This window comes from Sorex fumeus, unplaced genomic scaffold, assembly GCF_029834395.1.
Source record: "Sorex fumeus unplaced genomic scaffold, SorFum_2.1 ptg000072l, whole genome shotgun sequence".
NCBI classification, from domain to species: domain Eukaryota; kingdom Metazoa; phylum Chordata; class Mammalia; order Eulipotyphla; family Soricidae; genus Sorex; species Sorex fumeus.
Window position 1 is genome coordinate 59,227,429 of NW_026606129.1, and position 25,516 is coordinate 59,252,944.

A 25,516-nucleotide genomic window follows, 5' to 3' on the forward strand; every position below is an offset into this window, starting at 1 on the left:
CTGTTCCCTGGGGTGCCCTCGATTTTCTTTTAAAAAATCGAGACTAAGCCTAATAATTTAGTCATGCAAATGCCTAAAGATGTCCAGTTCATGCCTTCTTAGGAGCAGTTAAAGTAATAAACTAAGCTGAATCACAAAGCTTTACTACATGTCCAACATAAGTCATTCCACTGAGCAAGACAAAACAGGTTAATTGCTTATCTTAAGGTTTCAATAATTCAATTTTTAATCTCACAGCATAAACAAAGAATAGTCATGGAGTTAGGCAACATTTCCTAGATTGCATGAGTTTTAGAGATTCTGAAAGAAAATGGTAACAGTTTAAATAAGCCAAGGATATTATAGTTACTGGATCCAAGCAAGCAATTAATACCACATTTTTAAAAAAAAATTATAGTTTTGGTTTGCTCCTTCATTCCGTGTACTCCCTTGAACATGTATTGATTGCTTAACTCTTTGCCTACTTGTGCTTCAAGCCCATATTCTCTCTAAAATACATATTCCTTTCCTTCTCTGTGCCCACTCATACTTTTCTAAGTTTTGATCAATAAAAACTATCCTACTTAAAAAAACAAACAATTGTGGCCAACCCGGGTTCCATTCCCAGCATCCCATTCTTGAGAGCAGAGGCAGGAGTAAGCCCTGTGCATCGCTGGGTGTGACCCAAAAAGCAAACAAACAAACAACAAACAAACTTAAAGTTTAGGTATAGGATGCAATAGTGCTTAAGTTCAGTGTACTGATGTACAAAGTTTTTTCTTTTGTAATAAACGAAAGATGTTTTGGGGACATACCAGCTAGTGCTCAGGGCTTATTCCTCACAGCATTCCTGCTGGGGCTTAGGGGACCATATGGGGTGTCATGGATCAAACTCGGGTTGGCCATTTGCAAGGCAAGGGTCCTACCTGCAGTATTGCTCTGGCCCCTATTGATGTACAAAATTACTGCACTCTATCACCACTGAGATGCCCATGACCCTCTACTCCTTTTCCTGTGTTACTACTGCTTCCTCTTCCCTATAGTTATTGCTTTGGTGCCTACTGTTAACTTTTTTAGCCACCACCCATATTAACATCACACTTTTTTTTTTTAAAGATACAGAACATAATTGAGAATTCTAAAGCAAACAATTCTCACCTATATGAACATTTATTTATTTTTATTTTTATCTCTTTATTTTGCTTTTTGGGTCACACCTGGCAATGCACAGGGGTTGCTCCTGGCTCTGCACTCAGGAGTCACTCCTGGCGGTGTTCAAGGGACCATATGGGATGCTGGGAATTGAACCCGGGTTGGCCGCGTGCAAGGCAAACGCACTACCTGCGGTGCTATCTCTCCAGTCCCAACATCACACTTTTTAGATGAATCCCAGAACAGAATGTAAGAAACAGATGAAAAAGTTTCCTATGATTTAAGTCTCAGCACTATGACTCACCTGCCTCTCAAAAGAAAATGACTCTTCCTCTTTCAGTAAGAAAGAAAAAGGATGAATATGTTGCTAATTATTATAGAATCAAGACCTTGATGTAGGTCTTTAATTCAATGTAATGACTGTAGTAACTGTAGTACTTTTCATGTTTTAATTAATAAGCTAATTAGCTTTGGTATTTGGGACAGAGTTAATAGTGGTCAGGAGATGGTGTGGTCCTGGAAGTTGAACCAAGGTATTCCACATACAAAACATGCACTCTAGCACTTAGAGCTATTTCTCTAGCCATCTGTTTTAATGCTCCGATTTGGCAAATTCACATGTTGCCAACATCAAGTCAGTGCTCAATTTTTAACTTGACATGTCTATGAAAGGCAAAGTATCTTACCAAGTGTCTTTCTCAAGTAAGGGATCAATGTTCCCAACTCTGCTCCCAATACTTATTAATAAACTCATTAGGGATGTTTCCATTAGGCATTCACATACATATGCCTAATGAGTATGTGTGTGTTGTATATATATATATATATATACAACACACTATATATATTTGACTATATATATATATATATATATATACAACACACATACACTCTTTTCCTGTGTGAGCTCCTTGAAGCAGAGTCTGTATGTATCCCACTTGCCTGATGTATAAAAGGAAAATAAATGTTAAAAAATCTATATACTGCATTATCATTTGAAATTTCACAAATATTTTTATGCTTGATTGAGTTTTTGCAACAATGATGGTGAGACAGAAAATCTCAGAGATATATTAAGAACTCATACAAACTGACAAATTTAGTGCATGAATTATAGCAAATGGACTGTCAAAAAGTTAATCCATGTTTGTACTGTCTACAACACCAATTTAGCTTCTCTAAGATGCATTTGGTTTACAAACATAAGGCTTTCATTTGGAAATATAGTAATCATGAATCACGACCATCCTGTTATTCGTCGATTGCCTTGAGCAGGCCCCAGTAACGTCTCCTTCATCCTAGTCCTGAGATTTTTAAGAAAGTGCTATCTTCAAGGCTCTTTAGGACAATGAGACCCATCATTGTTACTGGTATTTGGCATATTGGGCACACCACGGGGAGTTTGCCAGACTCTGCCGTGTGCCGTGTGGGCAGGTTACATTCGGTAGCTTGCCAGTTTGTCCAAAGTAGGAATGAGATAATAAGATGTCGCTTCCGGGAGCTGGGTTTTATAGTCTCTGAGTCTTGGCTGTTGATGGGATTACACGGCGCCAGGGGGCCAGTTGGTGGGTGTGACCCCCACCTACTGGAATTCAGAGGATCTGGGTAGAAGATGCTCAGCTTGGAGATCTCAGCCCGGGGACCCGCATGCCTTTTTTTATTTTTTATTTTTTTTTATTTAATCATTTTTTTAATTAGTGAAACACCATGAGGTACATTTATAGACTTATAAATTTTTGTGCTTGGGTTTCAGTTATACAATGATCAAGTACCCATCCCTCCACCAGTGCCCATCCTCCCCCACCACGGGTCCTAGCATCCCTCCCACCCCCCATCCTCCCCCCCGCCCATCCCACCCTGCCGCTGTGGCAGGGCATTCCCCCTTGTTCTCTCTCTCTTCTTTGGGTACTGTGTTTTGCCAGAGAGGCATTGAGTGGCAATCATGTTTGGTCTATAGACTACTTTTAGCATGTCTCTCCCACCCTGGGAGGGTCTTCACAACACCCTTTATTTGGTGCTCTCTTCTCTATCTGAGCTTCCTTTTCACCTAGCACATGTGGCTGGCCTTCGAGTCATGGAGCAAAATTCCTGGTACTAATCTGAGCCATTCCTGGGTGTTAGTCTCCTGTTTTGTTGCTTTATGTTCCCCAGATGAATGCAATCTTTTTATATCTATCCCTCTCTTTCTGATTCATTTTGTTTAGCATGATACTTTCCATGTAGTGCCACTTGTATGTAAATTTCATAACTTCATCTTTTCTAACAGCTACATAGTACTCCATTGTGTAAATGTACCAAAGTTTCTTTAACCAGTCATCTGTTCTCGGGCACTCAGGTTTTTTCCAGATTCTGGCTATTGTAAAGAGTGCTGCAATGAACAAACAATTGCAGATGTCACTTCGACTATACCTTTTTGCCTCTCTGGGATATATTCCCAGGAGTGCTATAGCTGGGTCAAATGGGAGATCAAATTCTAATTTTTTGAGAATCGTCCATACTGTTTTCCAAAAGGGTTGGACCAGCCTGCATTCCCACCAGCAGTGAAGGAGGGTCCCTTTCTCGCCACATCCGCGCCAGCACCTGTTGCTTTTGTTCTTGTGGATGTGGGCCAGTCTCTGTGGTGTGAAATGATATCTCATTGTTGTTTTGATCTGCATCTCTCTGATGATTAGTGATGTAGAGCATTTTCTTATGTGCCTTTAGTTAGTGGTATCTTCAAAGATGTCACGCCACTGGCCGAGCAAGTGAAAACAGAGATAGACAAATGGGGCTATCTTAAACTAAGAAGCTTCTGCACCTCAAAAGAAACAGTGACCAAAATACAAAGACAGCCTACAGAATGGGAAAGAATATTCACCAAATACACATCCGACAAGGGGTTGATATCAAGGATATACAAGGTACTGGTTAAACTACACAAGAAGAAATCACCCAACCCCATCAAAAAATGGGGCGAGGAAATGAACAGAAACTTTCGCAAAGAAGAAACCCGCATGCCTTTGTTCCCCTGCCGGTACCTTCATGCGTGCGGAGAGTGGTCTCAGCATGGTGGTAATATAGTAATATATTTTACATAATTAAGAAACAATATCCTTATTTCCCTTAAAAAGGAAACCAAGCATAGAGATAAGACGAGTACTTGTACAAGATTAAGTACTGGTACAGGACAGCACCCAGGTCCTTTGAAAATCAGAAATAATAAGAAAAAGGGGATCATAAATAGTATAGGGACTAGGCACTTGCCTTGCATGCAGCAGATTACAATTTGATCCCAGGCACCAATATAATCCTCTGAGCACTGCCAGGAGTAAACCCTGAACACTGCTAGGAGGGACCCAAAATAAGAACAGATAAAAAATAATCAATCCAATGCTTGCCTTGTAAAAAAAATCATGAATGTATTTTATTCAAATATTACCTACTATAAAATTATGAGAAAAAATCTAGACCTTAATATCCGTCCTTCCATATCGCTTATTCCATAATTTTGCAACAGATAACTTTTTCAAGTCTTTCACTTATAGCTACTGAATTTCATAATTGTATTCATAAACAGTAGCTGTGTGTTGACATTTTGTACTTAATAGTTTTAGATGGTAGCTCTGACCTCCAACTTTGGAAAAAGGGAATTCAGTAATGTTAAGTCACTTTACCCCTTTTAACCCTCCTTAAATCCTCCCAACAGGGTTTTTCATTATTTTGGGGTAACTTATTATTTAGTGTTATGTTAAGATTATGTGGAAAAGCTGTTACAATACACATATTAGAATAAAATTTAAAACACTGACAACACTAATTGTAGGCAATAACATAGAGCAACAGGAATTCAATGCTGGTGAGAATCCAAAATGAGAAGCACTCTGGAAAACAGTTTGGCAGGGTTTTTTTTTTTAAATTAAATATACTCTTACCATATGAGCCAGCATAAAAATGTTTATAGCAACTTTATTCATAATTGCCAAAACTGAAAGCATTCAAGATGACTTTTAGTAGGTGAAAGGATAAACTGGCACATCTAGACACCGTATTCAGTGCTAAAATAAAATTAACTATCAAGTCATAAGGAGACACAGTGAAATGCATATTACTAAGTGAAAAAATTTAATTTGAAAAGGCTACATGCTGCATGATTCCAACTATGTGATATTTTGGAAAAGTCAAAACTATGGAATCAAAAAACAGTCCAAAAGTTGTCGGGATAAGCAAGAGAGATAAAAAGAATCTGAAAGATGTTTGGGCAGTGAAGCTATTCTGTATGATACTACACTGAAAGACACAAGTCATATATTTGTCAATCCTTAGTTCCTAATATAAATAGAGTCAACCAAAGCAAATCATGGACATGGGGAAATAATGATGGTGTTAATGTAGGTTTATCTGTTGTAATAAATGTACCACTATGGAATTGATGACACAGTGGGAGACTGTATTTGATGTAGAGAGAGGGTATATGGAAATTTTCTGTACTTTACACTTAAGTTTGCTATGAATGAAACTTCTCTAAAAATATTTTTTTAAATGTAGCACGTATCTCAGCCACATGATATATGTTTATCAGACATATTGGTCTACTTTTCTTTTACTCTGTGTGTGTGTATGTGTGTGTGTGTGTGTATGTGTGTTTGTGTGTGTGTGTGTGTGTGATGGCCTTGCTCAGTTTTGAAATAAAAGGAATGCTGGCTTCCTCTAATGTGTTTGGAATCCCTTCCCCCATTATCAATTTTACAGATTTAGAGAAGGATAGGAATCAAGTCTTTGAAAGTTTGATAGCAGGTATTAGTGAAACTTGTACATCACACTACATATCTAACCCTGGGTAATTTTGCTGATGTGTGGGATGGAGTAGAGAGGAGGAGCTTTTATTGTTATTTCAATTTTGTTACTTGTGACAGAACTGTTCATGTTTTCTACTATTGATTTATAGGTTTCTAAGAAGTTTTCTATATGGAGGTGGTTCAATTTCTGTAATATAATTGTTCAACAATACTTTTGTATTTCTTTGTTTTTCTGTAGTGTGTTTTAGATGGCTCTTTCATTTCTAACTATATTTTCACTTTTTCACAACATGGGCTAAAGGCTTGTCTACTTTATTTATTTATTTATTTATTTATTTATTTCAAAGAATTAGTTCTTGTTTTCCTTAACCTTTTAGTTTGCATTTTGGACTCCACTTTGATAGTTTATGCTCCAATTTTATTATTTCCTTCTCTCTACTGATTTTAGGTTTTTCTTTTTATCCTGTCCCGGGGTGGGCTGGAGTGATAGCACAGCGGACAGCGCATTTGCCTTGAACACGGCCAACCTGGTCAGCCCAGGTTCGATTTCTCCGCCCCTCTCTGAAAGCCCGGCAAGCTACTGAGAGTATCTTGCCTGCACGGCAAAGCCTGGCAAGCTACCTGTGATGCATTCAATATGCCAAACACAGTAACAACAAGTCTCACAATGGAGACGTTACTAGGCCCACTTGAGCAAACCAATGAACAACGGGAGGACAGTGCTACAGTGCTTTTACCCTGTATTCATTTTGGCAAGAAGTTAGATTTTAATTTGTGATTATACTTATTTCCTTAAGGTAGCCTGTAACATTATGAATTTCCACATTAGTACTGCTTTAAATACTAATCATACAGGTTCTGATCAGTTATGTCCTATGAAAATGAAGTTATGTCTTTGTTTTCATTATCCCCAGGTATTTTAAAATTTCATTTTCAATTCCTCATTGACCTAATAGTTGTGCAATACCATATATTTTCCAGTTTTGTAGCCCACCCCATCATTTTTGTTTTGGTTAATTTGCAGCTTCATTATCAGTATGATCTGAAAAGATGTTTTTACATTGTAGATGATGTACTATTTGCATTTAAATAGTCTTTACTTTATGGGCTTATATGTTCAATTGTTTTTCCATGTTTTGGGGGATGTATTCCATTATTTATTTGAATAAATTCTGTGCATTTTTTTCTTTCCTTCTTACCCAGGATGGGCCAGAGCAATAGCATAGCAGGTAGGGCGTTTACCTTGCATGCAGTCGACCAGGGTTCGATTCCTCTGTCCCTCTTGGAGAGCCCGGCAAGCTACCGAGAGTATCCCACCCGCATGGCAAAGCCTGGCAAGTTCCCCATGGCATATTCGATGCCAAACACAGTAACAAGTCTCACAATGGAGATTTACTGGTGCCCGCTCGAGCAAAATGATGAACAATGGGAGGACAGTGCTACAGTGCTTACCCATTATCCATATGTTGCCTTACCTAATTTAGTCTCCATAAAATGGTACATTCTCAGTTTTCTTTCATTTTAAAAAAATCTTATTCCTTTCTCTACTTCCAACTGAAAAATTTGTATTTTACTATGTCTGAGTTCATTGGCTTGGCTCTTCATTTTATTTATCCTTTGTCTCTGTCTTTCTCTAGCACTTTATTTCTCTGTTATGCTGTTGTGATGACCATGAATATCACACACTTGTCTATTGGTGCCAGAAACTGTACACTATATTGAGACACTGAGGATCCTAAACAGCAAAGTCATCAAGACTCAGCTCCTGTGCAAAGCACCAGGGATTAAACTCACAATCTCATGATTACCAGCTAAGCCCTTATTGCCTCTAAACTATCCTCTATTTTTTTTTAAACCATAGATTGAACTTTTCAATCCTTAATCTTAGTTATTTTACTTGAACTTCTTCTATTCATTTATTTTATTTCTGAGCTCAATAATGTTTTTGTTTTGCTTTATCTCTTCAATTAATCTTGTAATAATTTGACCTGCCTTTCTTAGTTTTCTTGTATCTTTATTATAGTTAATTTTGAACTCTGTCATATACAGATGAATCTTGAATGTGTTTGACTTGGATTCTGGAAAGTTGCCCTAAACAGGAGATGCCACATACTTATAAAATCTCAGATTTCCATGTCTGTTTTTCTTTTTTTGTCTATTTATTTTGCTACTTTTAAATGTCTGTTGTTTTCTAATCTATCTGATTTGTGATATTTAAGACAGTTGGACCATTTTTACATTTCCAGCAGGTAGTGCTGTATCTTATTAGCTTTTAGTCTTTTGCTTTTATTTTGGGTTTGCCAAATTTGTAGTTGTTGAGTTTGTTTTCTGCAGTGTCAGCAGATTGGGGCAGGGGCATGAAAGGGTTCAGCTCCTGTTGAGAATGTGCTGGAGGTGTTGATTTACAATTATGGCACCATTTATATACCTCGTCCTCAGGAGCCCAGATGTGAGACTCTCAATTCTGCCACTATTCATGTACTTCATGAGAAGTACTTGTCCCAAGGAATTGCAGAGAAATGTACTTTTTTTTTTGGTTTTTTGGGTGACACCTGGTGATGCACAGGGGTTACTCCTGGCCCTTCACTCAGGAATTACTCCTGGCAGTGCTCGGGGGACCATATGGGATGCTGGGAATTGAATCCAGGTTAGCTGCATGCAAGGCAAATGCCCTATCTGCTGTGCTATTGCTCTAGCCCCGAGGAATGTACTCTTGACAACTTTTTCTGTTTGCTCGCACACCATTTTTACATTAGGAGAAATGGTGTGGGAGCAAAACAGTGCTTCCCTATGAGTTTCACCTTGCTCACAGGTGTAACCCCCCAGTTCCCCACACCACCATTCTACTTGCCACCCAATCCCTGGGCTTGGGATGACTCACTGTCCTGACATTTGTGGCCCTCATCCATCTACAACCTCCTTGTGTCTCCATCGAGCTTCTGTCCAGTGAAGTATAAATCTCTACCCTCAAGCTATTATTACAGTCTGTCTTGGTCTCTGGGTACTCCAGTCTCATTTCAAATGTGGGGTTCTCTCAATGTCCTGTCTTAATAGTTAATTAGTTATTGCTTTTAAAAAAATGAGGACAATATCCAAAATATGGAAACAACCCAAGTGCCTGAGAACAGACGACTGGTTAAAGAAACTTTGGTACATCTTCACAATGGAATACTATGAAGCTGTTAGGAGAGATGAAGTCATGAAATTTGCTTATAAGTGGATGGACATGGAGAGTATCATGCTATGTGAAATGAGTCAGAAAGAGAGGGACAGATACAGAAGGACTGCACTCATTTGTGGAGTATAAAAAAAAAATAGCACGAGACTGACACCAAAGGACAATAAATATAAGGGTGAGGAAGATTGCTCCATAGTTGGAAGCCTGTCTCATGATCGGGCAGGGAGAGGACAGCTGGAATAGAGAAGGGATCACTAAGAAAATGATGGTTGGAGAAATCGGTTGGTATGGAAGACGTGTGCCAAAAGTAGATAAAAGACCAAACATGATAACCTCTCAGTATCTGCATTGCAAACCATAATGCCCCAAAGTAGAGAGAGAGTATGGGGAATATTGTCTGCCATGAAGGCAGTGGGAGGGTGGAAAGGGTGGGGGTATACCGGTGATATTGGTGGTGGGGAATATGCACTCGTGGAGGGATGGGTGTTTGATCATTGTGTGATTGTAACTCCAACATGAAAGCTTGTAACTATCTCATGGTGAATCAATAAAATTCAAAAAAAAAAATAACAGAAAAAGTGAGGAACTTTCTATACTGTCATCTAGACCCCAGAAGTTGCCTCAAATTTTAGTCTTAGTATTTTCAACATTTTGAACTTAATTTTTAAAATTCTAAATCTCTAAATGGAAAGAATATTATATAGAATCTCAAATATCTTTTTAAAAAAGTTATCACTGTGAAGCATTCATTTAACTGGGGATTGGGGGTGGTGGGAGGGAAACTGGTAGCACTGGTGATGGCAAATGGAAACTGGTAGAGGGATGGGTGTCGAATCATTGTATGACTGAAACCTAATCATGAACAGCTTTGTAACTGTGTATCTCATGGTAACTCAATTAAAAAATAAAAATTAAAAAAAGCCACTTTGTTTAAAATTTTGTCACTAAACAAACAAACAAACAAGAAAAAACACTTAACAGGGCATAGCATGAGATAAAACTAAGGGCAAAAAACAGAACTAGACCAACAGGAGATTTCTCTCTCTCTTTTTTTTTGTAGACTTAGAAATTTTTGTGCTTGGGTTTCAATTATACATTGATCAAATACCCATCCCTCCATCTGTGCCCATTTTCCACCACCACGGATCCCAGTATCCTTCCCCCCAGTCCCCGCCACCGCCTCTTTGGCAGGGCATTTCCTTTCCAAAAGGAGATTTCAATATTGGAATTAAGAAAAATGTTGTCTAAAATAATTTTGATTAATATCGATAATTTCAGCTGAAGAACAGAACCTAAATATAATGACTGAATATTGTATACTAGAAATCCATGTTACTTTGAAAAAGATTTCTGGAAAAGGATGAAATAGAAACGATAGAAACTCAAGATGAAAATGCTTTATATTTACTCAATTCCTTGATAATATATAAAGAAATGTCAATGCAGATGTCAAAGAGGAGTGTAAAAGAATAACTATAGTAGCACTATTCGATATAGTGTAATGACACTATACAGTACTGAAAACAGAATTAAGTGACTCTCACAAAGGCAATGTTTGAAAGAACATATATATATATATACATATATATATACTATATGAGAGAATTTGGATGACATTCCAAATGATGACAAGCTAAAAAATAAGTTACTCTGTGCTATTAAGAGCCAGGATAGAGTTACTTCCAGAAGGGAGACAGTTATACCTGGGTGGTTGCATAGTAACTCACCATATACACTAGGAGTGGGGAAGTAAGAAAAGGAGGTCAAAGATAATACAGAGACAAAAGTTAGGGGGCCTTGGACTTGATGTGGTGTAGAGATGTTTGCATACATCTAAAATACCAGAGTCAAAACTGGAACTCAAACAACAATAAGGAATTTTGAAAGTATATACCTGTCAAGGAGACAGACTGGTGGGTGAGAACCTGGGATCATTAATGGAGGGATATAGACACTGATGTGGGATTGGAATTAGAGCAATGTATGCAAGACATTGTCAACAACTTTATATATCATAGTGCATAAATTAAAAAAAAAAACTTCAGTAAAACATTTTAAGAAAATTATTAATGCAGTAAATAAAATCATTTCCATCTTATAGATGCAGTTTCTTAACTTGGAGAAAAACATGTATGATTCCTTGCCTTATTTTTTTCCTTTCCTGTTAAGTTTTATTTATCACCATGTGCCTTGTATATCTGAGTTGGGTTGAGTTGAGTTGGAGGGATGGTGCAGCTCTTAACTTATTTGCTTTATACCTAGCTGGCACCACGTATGATCCCTTGAGCATTGTCATGAGTGATACCTGAGCACAGAGCCAGGAATAAGCCCTGAGAAACACTAGTTGTGGACTGTCCAAAACAAAACCAGTAGCTCTTTGCTTGAGTTCACTCAGAGATTAAATCTTGTGATACTTGGTTATAAGACCTGATGTCTCAGTTAGAATTTTAACTAATGTCCCTGTTTTCTTATTTATTTAGACTTTTTGACATGGTAGTGCTTGAGGGCTATTTCTGAATATCATCAGAGAGTCACTTCTGGTGGTTCACAGGGGATCAGACACAGTTGCAGAAATCAAAACAGCTATCTCCCTGTTTTTAGTGATGCCCTTTTAGACCTGTCTTTGGGAAATCTAGGGTTTCTGATTCTTCAACTTCACAGAAACTCTGAATTGTAAATCTCATGAGTGAATACTCTGTAAACATAAAGGCTTATTTTCACTGCTCTTCTAAGGTAGTTGTCAATTGTCAGCATACAAAATTTATAAACATCTTTTGATTTTCCTTTTCTCACATTCTTCATCCTGATGGGTGCGCACAATTTTTATTTCCATAATCACGATCACGACCATCCTGTTGTTCGTCGATTGCCTCGAGCAGGCCCCAGTAATGTCTCCTTCGTCCTAGTCCTGAGATTTTTTTTAAAAGTGCCATATTCAAGGCTCTTTCAGGGTTAGGAGAATGAGACCCATCATTGTTACTGGTATTTGGCATATTGGGTATACCACGGGGAGTTTGCCAGACTCTGCCATGTGGGCAGGTTACATTCGGTAGCCTGCCAGTTTGTCCAAGTAGGAATGAGATGATAAGATGTCACGCAGCCGCAAATGCGGCCGCGCGATTCTGGGAGCTGAATGTGATAATCTCTGGATCCTGGCCATTGTTGGGGTTACACGGCAGTTGGTGGGTGTAACTGTCTAGCTACTGGCAGGTCCAGTCCCAAACCGTGCAGGCTTAGAGATCTCAGCCCCGGGTCCCACACACCTGGGTTCCTCTGCCAGTTCTTTTTGTGCGTGAGGCTCATCCAAGTGTGTGGAGAGTGGTCACAGCATGGCCTTGGCTGGGGCCCGGAGGTCTTCAGCTGTTGGGCCCCAATGGAGACAGTCAGGCACAGGGTAGGAGACTCTGCCTTGTTCTCTCCCGGGAGCTCAGTGTGATAATCTCTGGATCCTGGCCGTTGTTGGGGTTACACGGCAGTTGGTGGGTGTAACTGTCTAGCTACTGGCAGGTCCAGTCCCAAACCGTGCAGGCTTGGAGATCTCAGCCCCAGGTCCCACACACCTGGGTTCCTCTGCCAGTTCATTTTATGCGTGAGGCTCATCCAAGTGTGTGGAGAGTGGTGCCAGCATGGCCTTGGCTGGGGCCCGGAGGTCTTCAGCTGTTGGGCCCTGGTGGAGACAGTCAGGCACACGGTAGGAGACTCTGCCTTGTTCTCTCCCGGGAGCTGAGTGTTTCCGTAGTGTAGTGTATTTCCATAATATTGGTATTTAAAGAAGGATCAGAAAAATGTATATTTAGGGGCTGGAGAGATACTATAGTGGGTAAGGTGACTGCCTTGTGGCTGACATAGGTTTGATCCCTGGCACCATAAATAGAATCCAAAGTGCCATCAGGAAGGATCCCTGAGCACAGAGCCAGGAGTAAGCCCTGAGCACAGTTGGATGTGGCCCCTCTAAAAGTCCTCCCCAAACAGAAAATAGAAAAATATGTATTTAATTTGTTAGTTTATACATTTAAAACAATTAGTTGGGTTAAAAGCTCACCTACAATGATCTGGAAAGAATGGTAAAGGTAAAGGTAAAGGCCCTCCCGTTGATCGTCGATTTGCTCGAGCGGGCCCAGTAACGTCTCCACTGGAGACTTTGTTGTTACTGTGTCTGGCATATCGAATACTCTCGGTAGCTTGCCGGGCTCTCCGAGAGGGGCGGAGGAATCGAACTCGGGTCGGCCATGTTGGCCGCTTGTAAGGCGAACGCCCTACCCGCTGTGCTATCACTCATTTTCCATAACTTCTGAGGTTTTTATTAGTTACATGCTCTTTTTTCAAATGAAGTCTTTCACATTATCATACAGCCTTTAAGTGGTACCTAAGAGAAGCAGCTATGTTCTTTGACTGGCTTGTGATATATCTTTGGGATACTGTTGATGTCATGCTGTATTTTATTATGACATGAAACTCACAGGCACAATGCCCTATACAGAGTGAATAACACAAGGATTTTGCAGCTACTCATCTAGAGGGAGCACAATTCCACAGTTCACAGATACATTTTTAAGAAATCAACTTTGCTATATTATTTGCAGTCCTTATTAGGCTTCTAGAAGAATTAATTTTGTGATAAATAATTCCAGGATAAAACCAAAAGAAAAACTAATATTCTCAGTATTTTTTTGTTTAATAATATCTAGTAACAGTTTATGTCACTTTATGAATTATATGTCTGTTAACAAAAGTATCACTGTATCACTGTCATCCCGTTGTTCATCGATTTCCTTGAGCTGGCACCAGTAACATCTCCATTCATCTTAGCCCTGAGATTTTAGCAAGTGCCACATTGGAGGCTCTTTCAGGGTCAGGGGAATGAGACCCATCATTGTTACTGGGTTTTGGCATATCGAATATGCCACGGGGAGCTTGCCAGACTCTGCTGTGCAGGCAGGATACTCTCGGTAGCCTGCCGGGTTCCCTGAGAGCGAGAACTAGACAATAAGAGGACGCACCGTGAATACGGCCTCATGCTTCCAGGAGCTTGGTTTTTATAGTCTTTGGATCTTGGCCATTACTGTGATTACATAGCGCCAGGGGTAGTTGGTGGGTGTAAAAATTTGTGTCACTTTATAAATTATATGTATGTTACCAAAAGTAAAATAGCACAGCGGGTAGGGCGTTCGCCTTACAAGTGGCCAACATGGCCGACCCGAGTTCGATTCCTCCACCCCTCTCGGAGAGCCCGGCAAGCTACCGAGAGTATTCGATATGCCAGACACAGTAACAACAAAGTCTCCAATGGAGACGTTACTGGGCCCACTCGAGCAAATTGATAATCAACGGGAGGGCCTTTACCATGTAATAAATAAATAATTAATGTATATATTTCTGGGCTGGAGAGATAGCACTGCGGGTAGGGCGTTTGCCTTGCACGTGGCCAACATGGCTGACCCGAGTTCAATTCCTCTGCCCCGCTCGGAGAGCCTGGCAAGCTGCCGAGAGTATCTTGCCCGCTCAGCAAAGCCTGGCAAGCTACCCGTGGCGTATTCGATATGTCAAACACAGTAACAATTGTCTCAATGGAGACATTACTGGGCCCACTCAAGCAAATCGATGAACAATGGGAGGACAGTGACAATGATATATTTCTAGTCTCTCTAGAAATAATGAGGTGCATATCAACTATCTTTTTATTTTTAACATGATCGTAAAAATTAATGTTAATCTAATTTCTCGCAAATGACGTTATAAAATGTATACAGAGTAGTAAGGTACAATAGCGGGCAACTGTGAAACTTTTTTGATGCATGACCTTTTGAGAATATCTTTTCTAACTTGGAGATTTTAATATACAACGAGCCCTAATCCTCCCTGGTTAGGAATGAAACATTTACTTTGGTAGGCTCCCTTGTAGTATAAAACCTAGACTCTACATCTCAGACACAGAATGCCTGTCTTTGTTTAGCAGAAAGAGCAAAACAGAGGAAATCTGCTTCTAGTAAAGGTGACAGGAAAAAAGGCAGACAATTTCAGGAGAGGTAGTAAAAGAAATTCTGGAACTTAGAGGACAGCATAATGGTGTGACAGAAAATCACTCTGTAACTATGATGGGTTTTCCCTGGAGCAGTCTTGCTTTGGACTGAGTTTGTTCTTAGCTGTTGGCTTCACGCTTGATTTTCTGAACATCCTTGATATTCTATGCACTGACTAATTTCCTAAAATCAATTTTTTGTTTTTATGACCTTCAGATAATGCTCCTGCTTGCAAATGAAAACGCTGACCAACTCAAATGGTAAGTACTATTATAAATAAAATTAAAATAACCACAAAAGCATGTATTTGTATATTTAGTTAGAATAAAAATAAGTATAAACTAGAATAACAAAAAACACTTGCTATAATAAAGATGAATCATGAAGATATATTATGTGGGATAAAAAAATCATAAGGACAAATATGGTATAATTCCACTTACATGAGGATTCTGAAATGTCAGATTTGTGGAATCTAAATGGCTTCCAGAGGTCAGGGAGCAGGGGAATTGGGGAGTTATGAAATTGATGGGCATGAAGTCAAGATGATAAAGAACCATCCATTATAGCCTTTAATACCTACAGGCCAACTTTTTGCACCCAGTCACATAACATACTGTACACTTACATTTTGTTCATCAGACATAGATACTCATGTTAAATATCCTTTTCAGAATAAAATTTTAAAAATTTACTGGGTATTTATACTATCCTACTCAGTTATGTCCTAAAGTATGTCTTATTTATTTACTTAGTTATTTTCGTTTTGTTTTGCTTGTTTTCTTCTACTTTCGCTTTTTCTTCTTCTCCCCCCTCTTGGGAGGAGAAGAAAAAAAATTTTTTTTTTTGGTCCTGGGCTCTAGCCTAGGGCATTGCACAGGAAAGGCAGACATTCTACAGTTGAGCTAAAGCACTAGTCTTGCATGTCTTAATTTTCAAAAGATTTGGAAAATTGAAAAATCTTGATAGTAAACTGAACATACCATCTTTATCAGCAGTGTCTTGAGGCTTTGATTTCAAAGTGAAAATCTTTCGTAGCTTACAGTTAGCTGAGACAATAATTCCATCCAAGGACTGGAAAACTGCTCCCTTGAATATTTCACTGGTAAATGCCACTAAGTCAATGCACAGATTACACCACTAAAAGAAAAAAAAAGAATTAGTATATTCTTTAGAAATATAAATTAACATATCTATATGTGGAGAGTCCTCTCATCTAGAGGGAGCACAAATCCACAGTATACGTATACATTTTTAAGAAATCAACTTTGCTATACTTTATGTGCAGTCCTTCTTGGGCTTCTAGAAGAATTAATTTTGTGATAAACAATCCCAGGGTAAGACCAAAAGAAAAAATTAGTATCCTCTCAGTATTTTTTTTTTGCTGTTTAATAATATTTAGTAGGCTGGAGCGATAGCACAGCGGATAGGGCGTTCGCCTTACAAGCGGCCAACATGGCCGACCCGAGTTCGATTCCTCCGCCCCTCTCGGAGAGCCCGGCAAGCTACCGAGAGTATTCGATATGCCAGACACAGTAACAACAAAGTCTCCAATGGAGACGTTACTGGGCCCGCTCGGGCAAATCGACGATCAACGGGAGGGCCTTTACCTTTTACCTTTTAATAATATTTAGTAAGACATTATTAGTAAGACATATTGCTCGAGCAAATCAATGGGAGGACAGTGCCTCAGTTTGTGTCACTTTAATAATTATATGTTTCAGTTACCAAGAGTAATTGACTTATGGCAATTATTTGCATGAACCAGGCCCTGACCAATTTTTCCCCTTAGGCAAGTTTATCTGTCTTGGTTTTAGTTTTCTTAAAATTTTCCATTATTCTTTTAAAAAATCATAAAGCTAAATCATACGTTGGTTATTTTATTACAGAATTCCCACCACAGATAAAGCTTTGAATACTTTGGAAAACTTGAAGTCTGCAAGCGATAGGCTGGTGGGAAGCTAAATGCAGGCCTGTTAGAAAAACACTTAAAATTTGAAAATCAGGGATAAAAAGCCTATTGTTTTCTCAAGGGGGCTAATTTGATTACAATCATCCACTTATATTTGTTTTTTTAAAGATATACGGATGAAATTAGAATTCAGGTTTAAATTGTAGCCAATGATGTCTACTTATAACCAATTAACCTATTGCACAGAAATAGATTCTTTTAAAGAATTTGCAATTATGCCTGATACTTGCCAGTTTTTAAAGTACTCTTCAAAGGGCTAATTTCTGCCCATTAAAATTAGACCCCCCCCAATACATCATCAAATGAATTTCTAAAGGGTCTGAGTTAAAGAACAGAAAATCATTTAATCAAAATTAAAACATATTTAAGACTATATGACTAACACAGGAAATTAAAAATTGTATTTGTGCATTTTAAAATAACAGGATTTTCCACTATCTGTTTAGTAGCACAGTTACAGAAGGTTCATTTTATTAATGAATCAGTTTCAAGATACAGTCATTGATAATGGAAGCAAGTATTCAAAAAAATTTATTTTAGGCACTGTGGTTTTATAATACTACTGGCAGAGTTTCATAAATACCACACTAAAGTACCACACCTTCCTATAGAGTTTCTACTTCTCACCCACATTATCCCATTGTCCCCACTTCATCCTCCAAAGTCCCTTCCACGAACCCTGTGGGCTGCTCCCCACTAGAGACAAATTCTCGATTTGTGGCCTTTTTACCCCATATATTAGAGAGCTTATTCTGTGTCTGTCTTTCTCCTAACCTCATTCAGTATGATATTCTCCAGATCCATCCACTAAGCACAAAATTGCATGATTTCATCTTGTTTTCCAGCCAACTGGTGTTCTATTGTGTATATGTACTATAGTTTCTTTAACCAGTCATCAGTTCTCAGACACTTGGGTTGTTCCCAGATTTTAGCTACTGTGAACAGTGCTGCAAAAAACAGCAGTGCAGATGTCTTCTGAAATGAGTTTTTGGGCTCTTGGGGTAGATGCCCAAAATTGTAATTGTTGGGTCATATGCTCTCAGCATGGTGGTGGCTGGTCCTGGAGGTCTTTGGCTGCCGGAGCCCTGGTCGGGGCGGGGAGGAAAGCTCAACCCGCTCCCCTCCAAGGGGCCCCAGTGGCGAGGACAGTCAGGCGCGGGGGCAGGAGACTGCACTGTTCTTCCGGGAGCTGGTTTTTATAGTCTCTGAGTCTTGGCCGCTGATGGGATTACACGGTGCCAGGGGGCCAGTTGGTGGGTGTGACCCCCGCCTACTGGAATTTGGAGGATCTGGGTGGAGGATGCTCGGCCCAAATCCGAGTAGGCTTGGAGATCTCAGCCCCGGAACCCGCGTGACTTTGTTCCTCTGCCAGTACCTTCATGTGTGCGGAGAGATCCTCCAAATTCCAGTAGGCGGGGTCACACCCACCAACTGGCCCCCTGGCGCCGTGTAATCCCATCAGCGGCCAAGACTCAGAGACTATAAAAACCAGCTCCCGGAAGAAGAACAGTGCAGTCTGCTGCCCCTGCGCCTGACTGTCCTCGCCGCTGGGGCCCCATCTTATCGCGACATCTTATTATGACATCTTATTATCTCATACCTACTTTGGACAAACTGGCAGGCTACCGAATGTAGCCTGCCCACACGGCAGAGTCTGGCAAACTCCCCGTGGTATACCCAATATGCCAAATACCAGTAACAATGATGGGTTTCATTCTCCTAAAGAGCCTTGACTATAATCTCAGGGCTAGGATGAAGGAGACGTTACTGGGGCCTGCTCGAGGCAATCAACGATTAACAGGATTATTTGTGATTTTGTGATTTGTGGGTCATATGGAATTTTAATTCCTGAGGTTTTGTTTTTTTTGAGTAGTGTCTACATTGTTTTCCAAAAGGGCTGGAGCAGTTGGCATTTCCACCAGCAGTGAATGATGGTCCTTTCCCCCACATTCACATAACACTGGTTGTTTTTATTCTTTGAGGTGTGTGCCAGTTTCACTGGTATGTAGGATAACATTGGTTGGCCCTTCCTCACTGGCTGCAGGGAGCTGGGGTTTGTTGACTTCTCCCTCAATCTGCCCTTTACCTCTGTCTCCTGATCAGACTCTGCTGACTTGTAAATTTTTTTTCTCTTCTCCTTAATGTCCTTTGCATGGTTAGTTACTTCAGAGCAATTACTTTTTGTATGGACACAGGAAGACAGTTAAAAGGAAATGTTTTTGTAACTTGGAAGTTAATTGACTCCAGATAACATTACCTCCTGGACATCTGCTCTCTTGACTTAAGCCTCAGTTGCCCTTACTTCCTAGATCCCCAAAAGCAGCGTCCCAATGAGGGACTGGATGGACCAAGGGCAAGCTGTGAGCTACCCTGGCATCGAAATGGCCAGAACAAAGTGCCATAATACTTAATACATAATACTTTAAAAACTATAAGTTAAGAGTATGGTCATGGACAAATTCTGTCATGATCCAAAAAGTAATAACTAGATTCGGACCCTGCTAGGATTAGGAATGATTAAGCTGGCCTGAGCACTGCAATTTGTGTCTGTGGCGAGATGTCCCTAGGAGAGTTATCCTACAGGTCTAAATGTGTCCATTACTGTGTCCATACAGAATGGCAAATATTAAGAAGTGGAATTAAGATGTTAATTAAGTTACTGGTCTAAGGAGAGGAGAAACACACCTTAAGTGCTGTTTTGCCCTTCTGCAGGTGGTGAAGAAGGCTTGATAAACATGTTGATTGTGCTTCCTGGGGGGAGGCATGGTTTGGGAGGTGTGGTTAACGAAGAAGTGGTTGAGGTGGTTGCGGCAGAGAGAGTGAGAGAGAGAGTTGGGGGAGAGAGCTGTGGGAGAGAGCGAGTTGGGGAGCAAGTTAGAGAGAGTTACAGTGGAGAGAGTTGGGAAGGTGGAGAGGCAAGAGTGAAAGTGGCGGGCAGAGTTGGTGGGATAGAGCTGTGGGCAGAGCGAGAGACAGAGTTGCTGCGGAGTCAGGGAGAGAGTTGTGGCCAGAGATGGAGAGCTTTGAGGAGCGAGTTAGAGAGAGAAGGTTGTAGAGAGCTGGGAGAGAGTTGGAGAGAGTTGGGGGTGAGTTGGGGAGAGAGTTGTCAGACTTGTGGAGAGAGCTTGGGAGAGACAAGATTTGGAATAAACAGCAACTGATCACCAAACAGCTTGACCCTCGTTCCTCCTTCATTGGTCTATGGCAATGGCCATCCTGGGTGGGGAAGTGGTTCGAGAGCACTGAACAAGGGTGGAGAGAGCTGCCTGGGGAGCCCACGAACAACTGTTAATGTGTGAGCTCTCACAGCTCACCAGAGCAAAAGGAGTTTATACACTGGTGTGAGGTGATATCTCATTGTTGTTTTGATTTTCATTTCTTTGACAATAACTGACAGAGAGCATTTTTTCATGTCTTTGGCCATCTGGATGCATTCTTTATGGACATTTCTGTTAATTTCTCCCCCCACCTCTCATTGTTTGATGGGGTTGTTTCCCCTTCCGCCCCCCCCACCCCGGAGGTTCTACCAGTGCTTTATATTATTTTGGATATTATCAGATGGGAGGTGGGAAAATATTTTCTCCCAGTTTGTGTGGGTATTTTCATTTTGGTTGTCATTTCTTTGCAGTGCAGAAGCTCTTAGTTTTATGTAGTCATATTTGTTTATTTTTGCTGCCATTTTCTTGGCCAATTGTGTTTAATCCACAAAGATACCTTCAACTTCAATTATGGAGTGTTCTGTCTATGTTTTTCTCAAGAGAGCTTATGGATTTAGTCTCTAATTCATTTTGATTTGAATTTTGTACATGGTATTAGAAAACGGTCTGAATCCATGCTTTTGCATATGATCAATCAGTTTTCCCATCACCATTTGTTGAAGAGGCTTTTATCACTCCACTTCTTGATTTTTTGCTAAAAAATTAATAGAGCTTCCATATGAACCTGAGATTCCACTCCTTATAATCTACCCCAAGAACACAAAACATTAATTCAAAAGACTACGTGCACAGCTATGTTCATTGCAATATTATTAACAATTGCCAAGACCTAGAAAAACCCAAGTGTCCAACAACAGAGGACTATATAAAGAAACTTCGGCATATATACAGAATGGAATACTTCTGAGCAGTGAAAAAACAAAACCCAATATTTGCTGCAACTTGGATTGACTTGGAGAGTTGTGTTTAATCAAGTGAGTCAGAAAAAAAAGATAAATAATGAATCATTTTGCTAATATGTGGAATATAAGGAAACAGCAAAAAATAGACAATCCCTAATGAAAACAAATTGAGATAGTCACTAGAACTGCTAGCTAAATATGTGAAGTGGGGAAGGGAAGAGCCTCGGGATAATGGTAAAAGTATACTGACACTCTGGTGTGGGCATGATGGAGCAACATCTAGTATAAAATACTAATATTAGTTCCTTTATAAATTATGATACTTTAATAAAAACTGAATGGAGGGTTGGGCCACACTTGTCTGTGCTCAGGGATTACTTGTGGTGGAGTTTGAGGGGGATCATATACCCTGCCAGGGATTCAGTGGGGGTTGGCTGCATGTAAATCAAGTTTCCTACCTGCTATGCAATCTCTCTGGCCCCATATAAAACTTATTTTTTTAGAAAGGTGTAGATGAGAGTAATTCCTAAAAAATGATGAAAATAACTTTCCCCTCTTGGATAAAGGAAATTTAATTATGCTTTAGTTTAGCTGAAATTTATGATGGTTATAATTTTCATAAGCTTTGACAAAAATATTCATATAAATACTGTTATGTATTTTCTGAAGTCTGGAGAAAGAGATGATGTCTTCATGAGCAATGGGTATATTAACATGATTTATAGCTGATATTAACAAAGTATAATTTTTATTATTCTTGGTAATATTTAGCCTTAAAATTCCTTTTTTGGATGTTTTTATTGATCTCTAACTTTTTAATTCTACATGTAACTCTAGTCCAGCGGGGGGAAAACTCTAGACCAAAAACATTAATAACTGAGTCTTTCAAAAGCATGCACTAGGGAAAGACAGCAATTTGATACTGAGAAAGAGGTAGTTTACTTTATTGCTTGGATTAATAAGAGTTTATATCACTTATTTCCAGCATGGGATTTTACATGAAGTAACTAGCAAAAAAAGAAAAATTAAAAGCATGGATTTCTAGCATGTCTTGGTAGTATTGTTTTATTATACTGGGTGAAGTAGAGTATATTCTTTGAACACACACACACACACACACATACACACACACACACACTCAAATGCAATAACAAGATTTTAGTTCCAGCCTTTTTTTTATTTCCCATGTCCCTCTTCTCTGCCATTACTGTGGGAAAGGTATGAAGATAATTGCATTCATTTGCCAGTATAGAAAAGGTTGAAATCACTAGAAGTGAAAAGCTCTGGCCAACACTGCCTTTCTAAAAGAAAATCACAAATAAGAAACCACAATTTCACAGCCTAGCAACCTTAAAGTGCCATCTTTCTTCCAAGGATTTAGAACCTCATTTTGCTTTGGAGCCTCTAAAATGTTAATGAGTAACAGGATTTTAAGATGTTTATTCTCGTGCCTTTAAAAATAATTTTCAAATGCTAGTTTTAATTTCTCAATAGAAAAATCTTACAGTTCCCTTATTAATTTCATCACCATCACCATACTGTATTAATTTTGTGATACAAGAAGAGACTGAGATAGTTTTATGTCCAGGAAAAACAATAACAATTGCTAGGGAATTAAAAATTATTATCCCATGAAAAACGTACCACAAATCCTTACATGGCGAAACAGAAGTCGAGGAGGGATACTTGGGTTGTAAGAGCTAAACCAAATAAGGTAAATTATTGTAGAACTTTATTATTATACTAGTGTGACTATTCAGCAACCTCTCTCCCATTTCGTACCTGCATGGAGCAAACTATATTTTTTCAAGGTAGAAGAACCATCTTTCTCTTGCAAATACTCATCACTCTTTCACCCCAAGTCCCTACTAAATGTACACTTGGTGATATTCAGGAGTTACTCCTGACTGTACTTAGGGATCACTTCTAGTGAGCTCAAGGGACCATATGGGGTGCTGGGACTCAAACCCAGATCAGACCCATACAAGGCAAGTGCCCTACCCACTGTACTATCTCTCAGGGCCCTCAAAACACTATTTTAAAAAGTTATTTGTACACCTATGTTCATAGCAGCACTTGTCACAGTAGCCAAGATCTGGAAACACCAAATTGCCAAAAAATACATGACAGTATAAAAACACCTCTGACATGCAGACACAATGGAAGATGGCTCATTACTAAGAAAAGATAAAACCATGCAATTTAATAAAATGTAAATGATCAAGAGTATCAAGCTAAGCTTAATCAGTCAGAGGGACAGGGACAAATACAACAAAATACTCTCTTTTATATATGAAATATAAAGAAACAAAGTAAGGAAATGACAATTGGACAATGTCAACAGACTTGGAGAACTGAACCACAGAACTGAGTCTACCAAGAATATGAGTTATGCGGGGGGGGGGGGGGGGGCGGGGTTGGAAAATGATCTTATGACATTGGTGGAAGGATGCTGGCACTCTGGTGGTGGGTGTGTTAATAGAATTTTGTATGCCTGAAATTCTATTAACGTTGTAAACCCTGGTACTAAAAATTTTGAAAGAAAGAAAAAAAAAGATACAGGTCCTTTCAAGCAGATTTATCATGCACCTTCTCATTGAAACTCAATATTCAACCTTTTCATGGACAACAACTTTTTTGCTTTAGTTTAGGTTTTCTATTTAATCAGTCTTAAAAAATGGATTTACAATGAGTGGCTTCTTTCATGCAGCATGATAATTGAAGTTCATAAATGCATCTATTGGTTCTTCTTACTTTGTTGGGTAATATACTACCTATCACAAAACCACAATGTGATTGTCCATTTTTCTGCTGTTGAACAACTTGGATCATTTCAAAACTGGCTACTCTACATAAAGTTATGAAGCTTTAATTTTTATAAATAACCTTTCTTTCCATTGACTGTTTACCACCAAAATGGAGTTGTTGGATCACAGGGCAAGTGTATGACTTTGTGAGTGTTATGGTAGAGTGGACCTGCTGAACCTGAAGAACCTGCAATCAGTTCTCATCACTACACTGGCTCTGCTCTTCAAATGCTAGCTCTATGAAAACAAGGTTCTGTCCCAATGGAAAACCAGCAGGACTGTACTACTGTACAAGAAGGGAGACATCCACGACATTGGCAAGTACCGCCGATCTGCCTTTTATCTGTCATCTACAAACTGTTCACTTGAGTCATCCTGAATAGGATTAGCAAAATACTAGATGAAGGACAACCATGGGAGCAAGCCAGGTTCTGAAAAGGATTCAGCACGATTGATCATATCCACATGATAACCAAGCTCATTGAGGTTTCTCGGGAGTTCAAGATGCTGCTCTTTCTAATGTTTATTGATAGAAAGAAAGCCTTTGATTCTGTTGAGATTGAAGCGGAAATCGAAGTCCTAGCCAAACAGGGCATTCAAACTCAATACATCAGGATCCTCCATGAGTTGTATTACGAATTCACCACCAGGATCTCACCATTCTACAAGGAAGTGATCATCCATGTCAAGAGAGGGGTTCGGCAGAGTGATACTATTTCACTGAAACTCTTCAGTGCCACCCTCGAGAACATCATGCGACGACTGGAATGGGAAAACATGGGAGTGAAGATAGATGGTCGGCAACTACACCACCTCCGCTTTGCTGATGACATCGTTCTAATAACACCAAACATCAACCAAGCGGCACAAATGCTGAACGACTTTGACCGTGAATGTGGAAAGGTCGGACTACAGCTGAATCTTACGAAGACAATGTTTATGAGAAACAACCTTGTTCCTGACGCTCCATTCGCTCTCAACGGAACCACCATCTCCGAATGCAACAGTTATATATACCTAGGTCGAGAAGTGAACATGATGAATGACCTGGCACCTGAGTTGCACAGGAGGAAGAGAGTGGCTTGGAACGTCTGTAAGAGCGTCGAAGAAATAGCTAAGAGGATGAACCTCTGGCTCCGGGCACATCTATTTGATTCCACTGTTCTTCCTGCATTAACATATGCCTCTGAGAACTGGACCCTATGAAAACAGGATGAGAATGTTATTCGGGTCTCCCAAAGAGGAATTGAAAGAGCTATGCTTGCAGTATCACGCTTCACTCAAGTGAGAGAAAGAATCCGAAGTTCTGACCTCCATCAATGATGGAGAATCAGGGATGCTGTCTTGTTTGCCAAGGCATTGAAAATCAGATGGGCTGGACACGTAATGTGATTTGGAGATTACCACTGGACGAGAGCCATTACCGACTGGATTCCATGGGATGTCCAAAGATCATGTGCCTGCCCACCTATGAGATGGTTAGACTTCTTTGTCAAGACCCCGAACTATTGGT

At 39.6% G+C, this 25,516-nt stretch overlaps 1 protein-coding gene across 3 annotated transcripts in view; it reads right to left on the reverse strand.

The window, feature by feature from the left end:
• CFAP20DC (CFAP20 domain containing) overlaps window positions 1-25,516 on the reverse strand; it is a 328,442-nt gene that overhangs the window by 161,449 nt on the left and 141,477 nt on the right. For all 3 annotated transcript variants that reach the window (XM_056129486.1, XM_056129487.1, XM_056129485.1), the window contains exon 6: window positions 16,088-16,244. In XM_056129486.1, coding sequence (XP_055985461.1) covers window positions 16,088-16,244 — 157 coding nt within the window. The remainder of the gene's footprint in view (window positions 1-16,087; window positions 16,245-25,516) is intronic.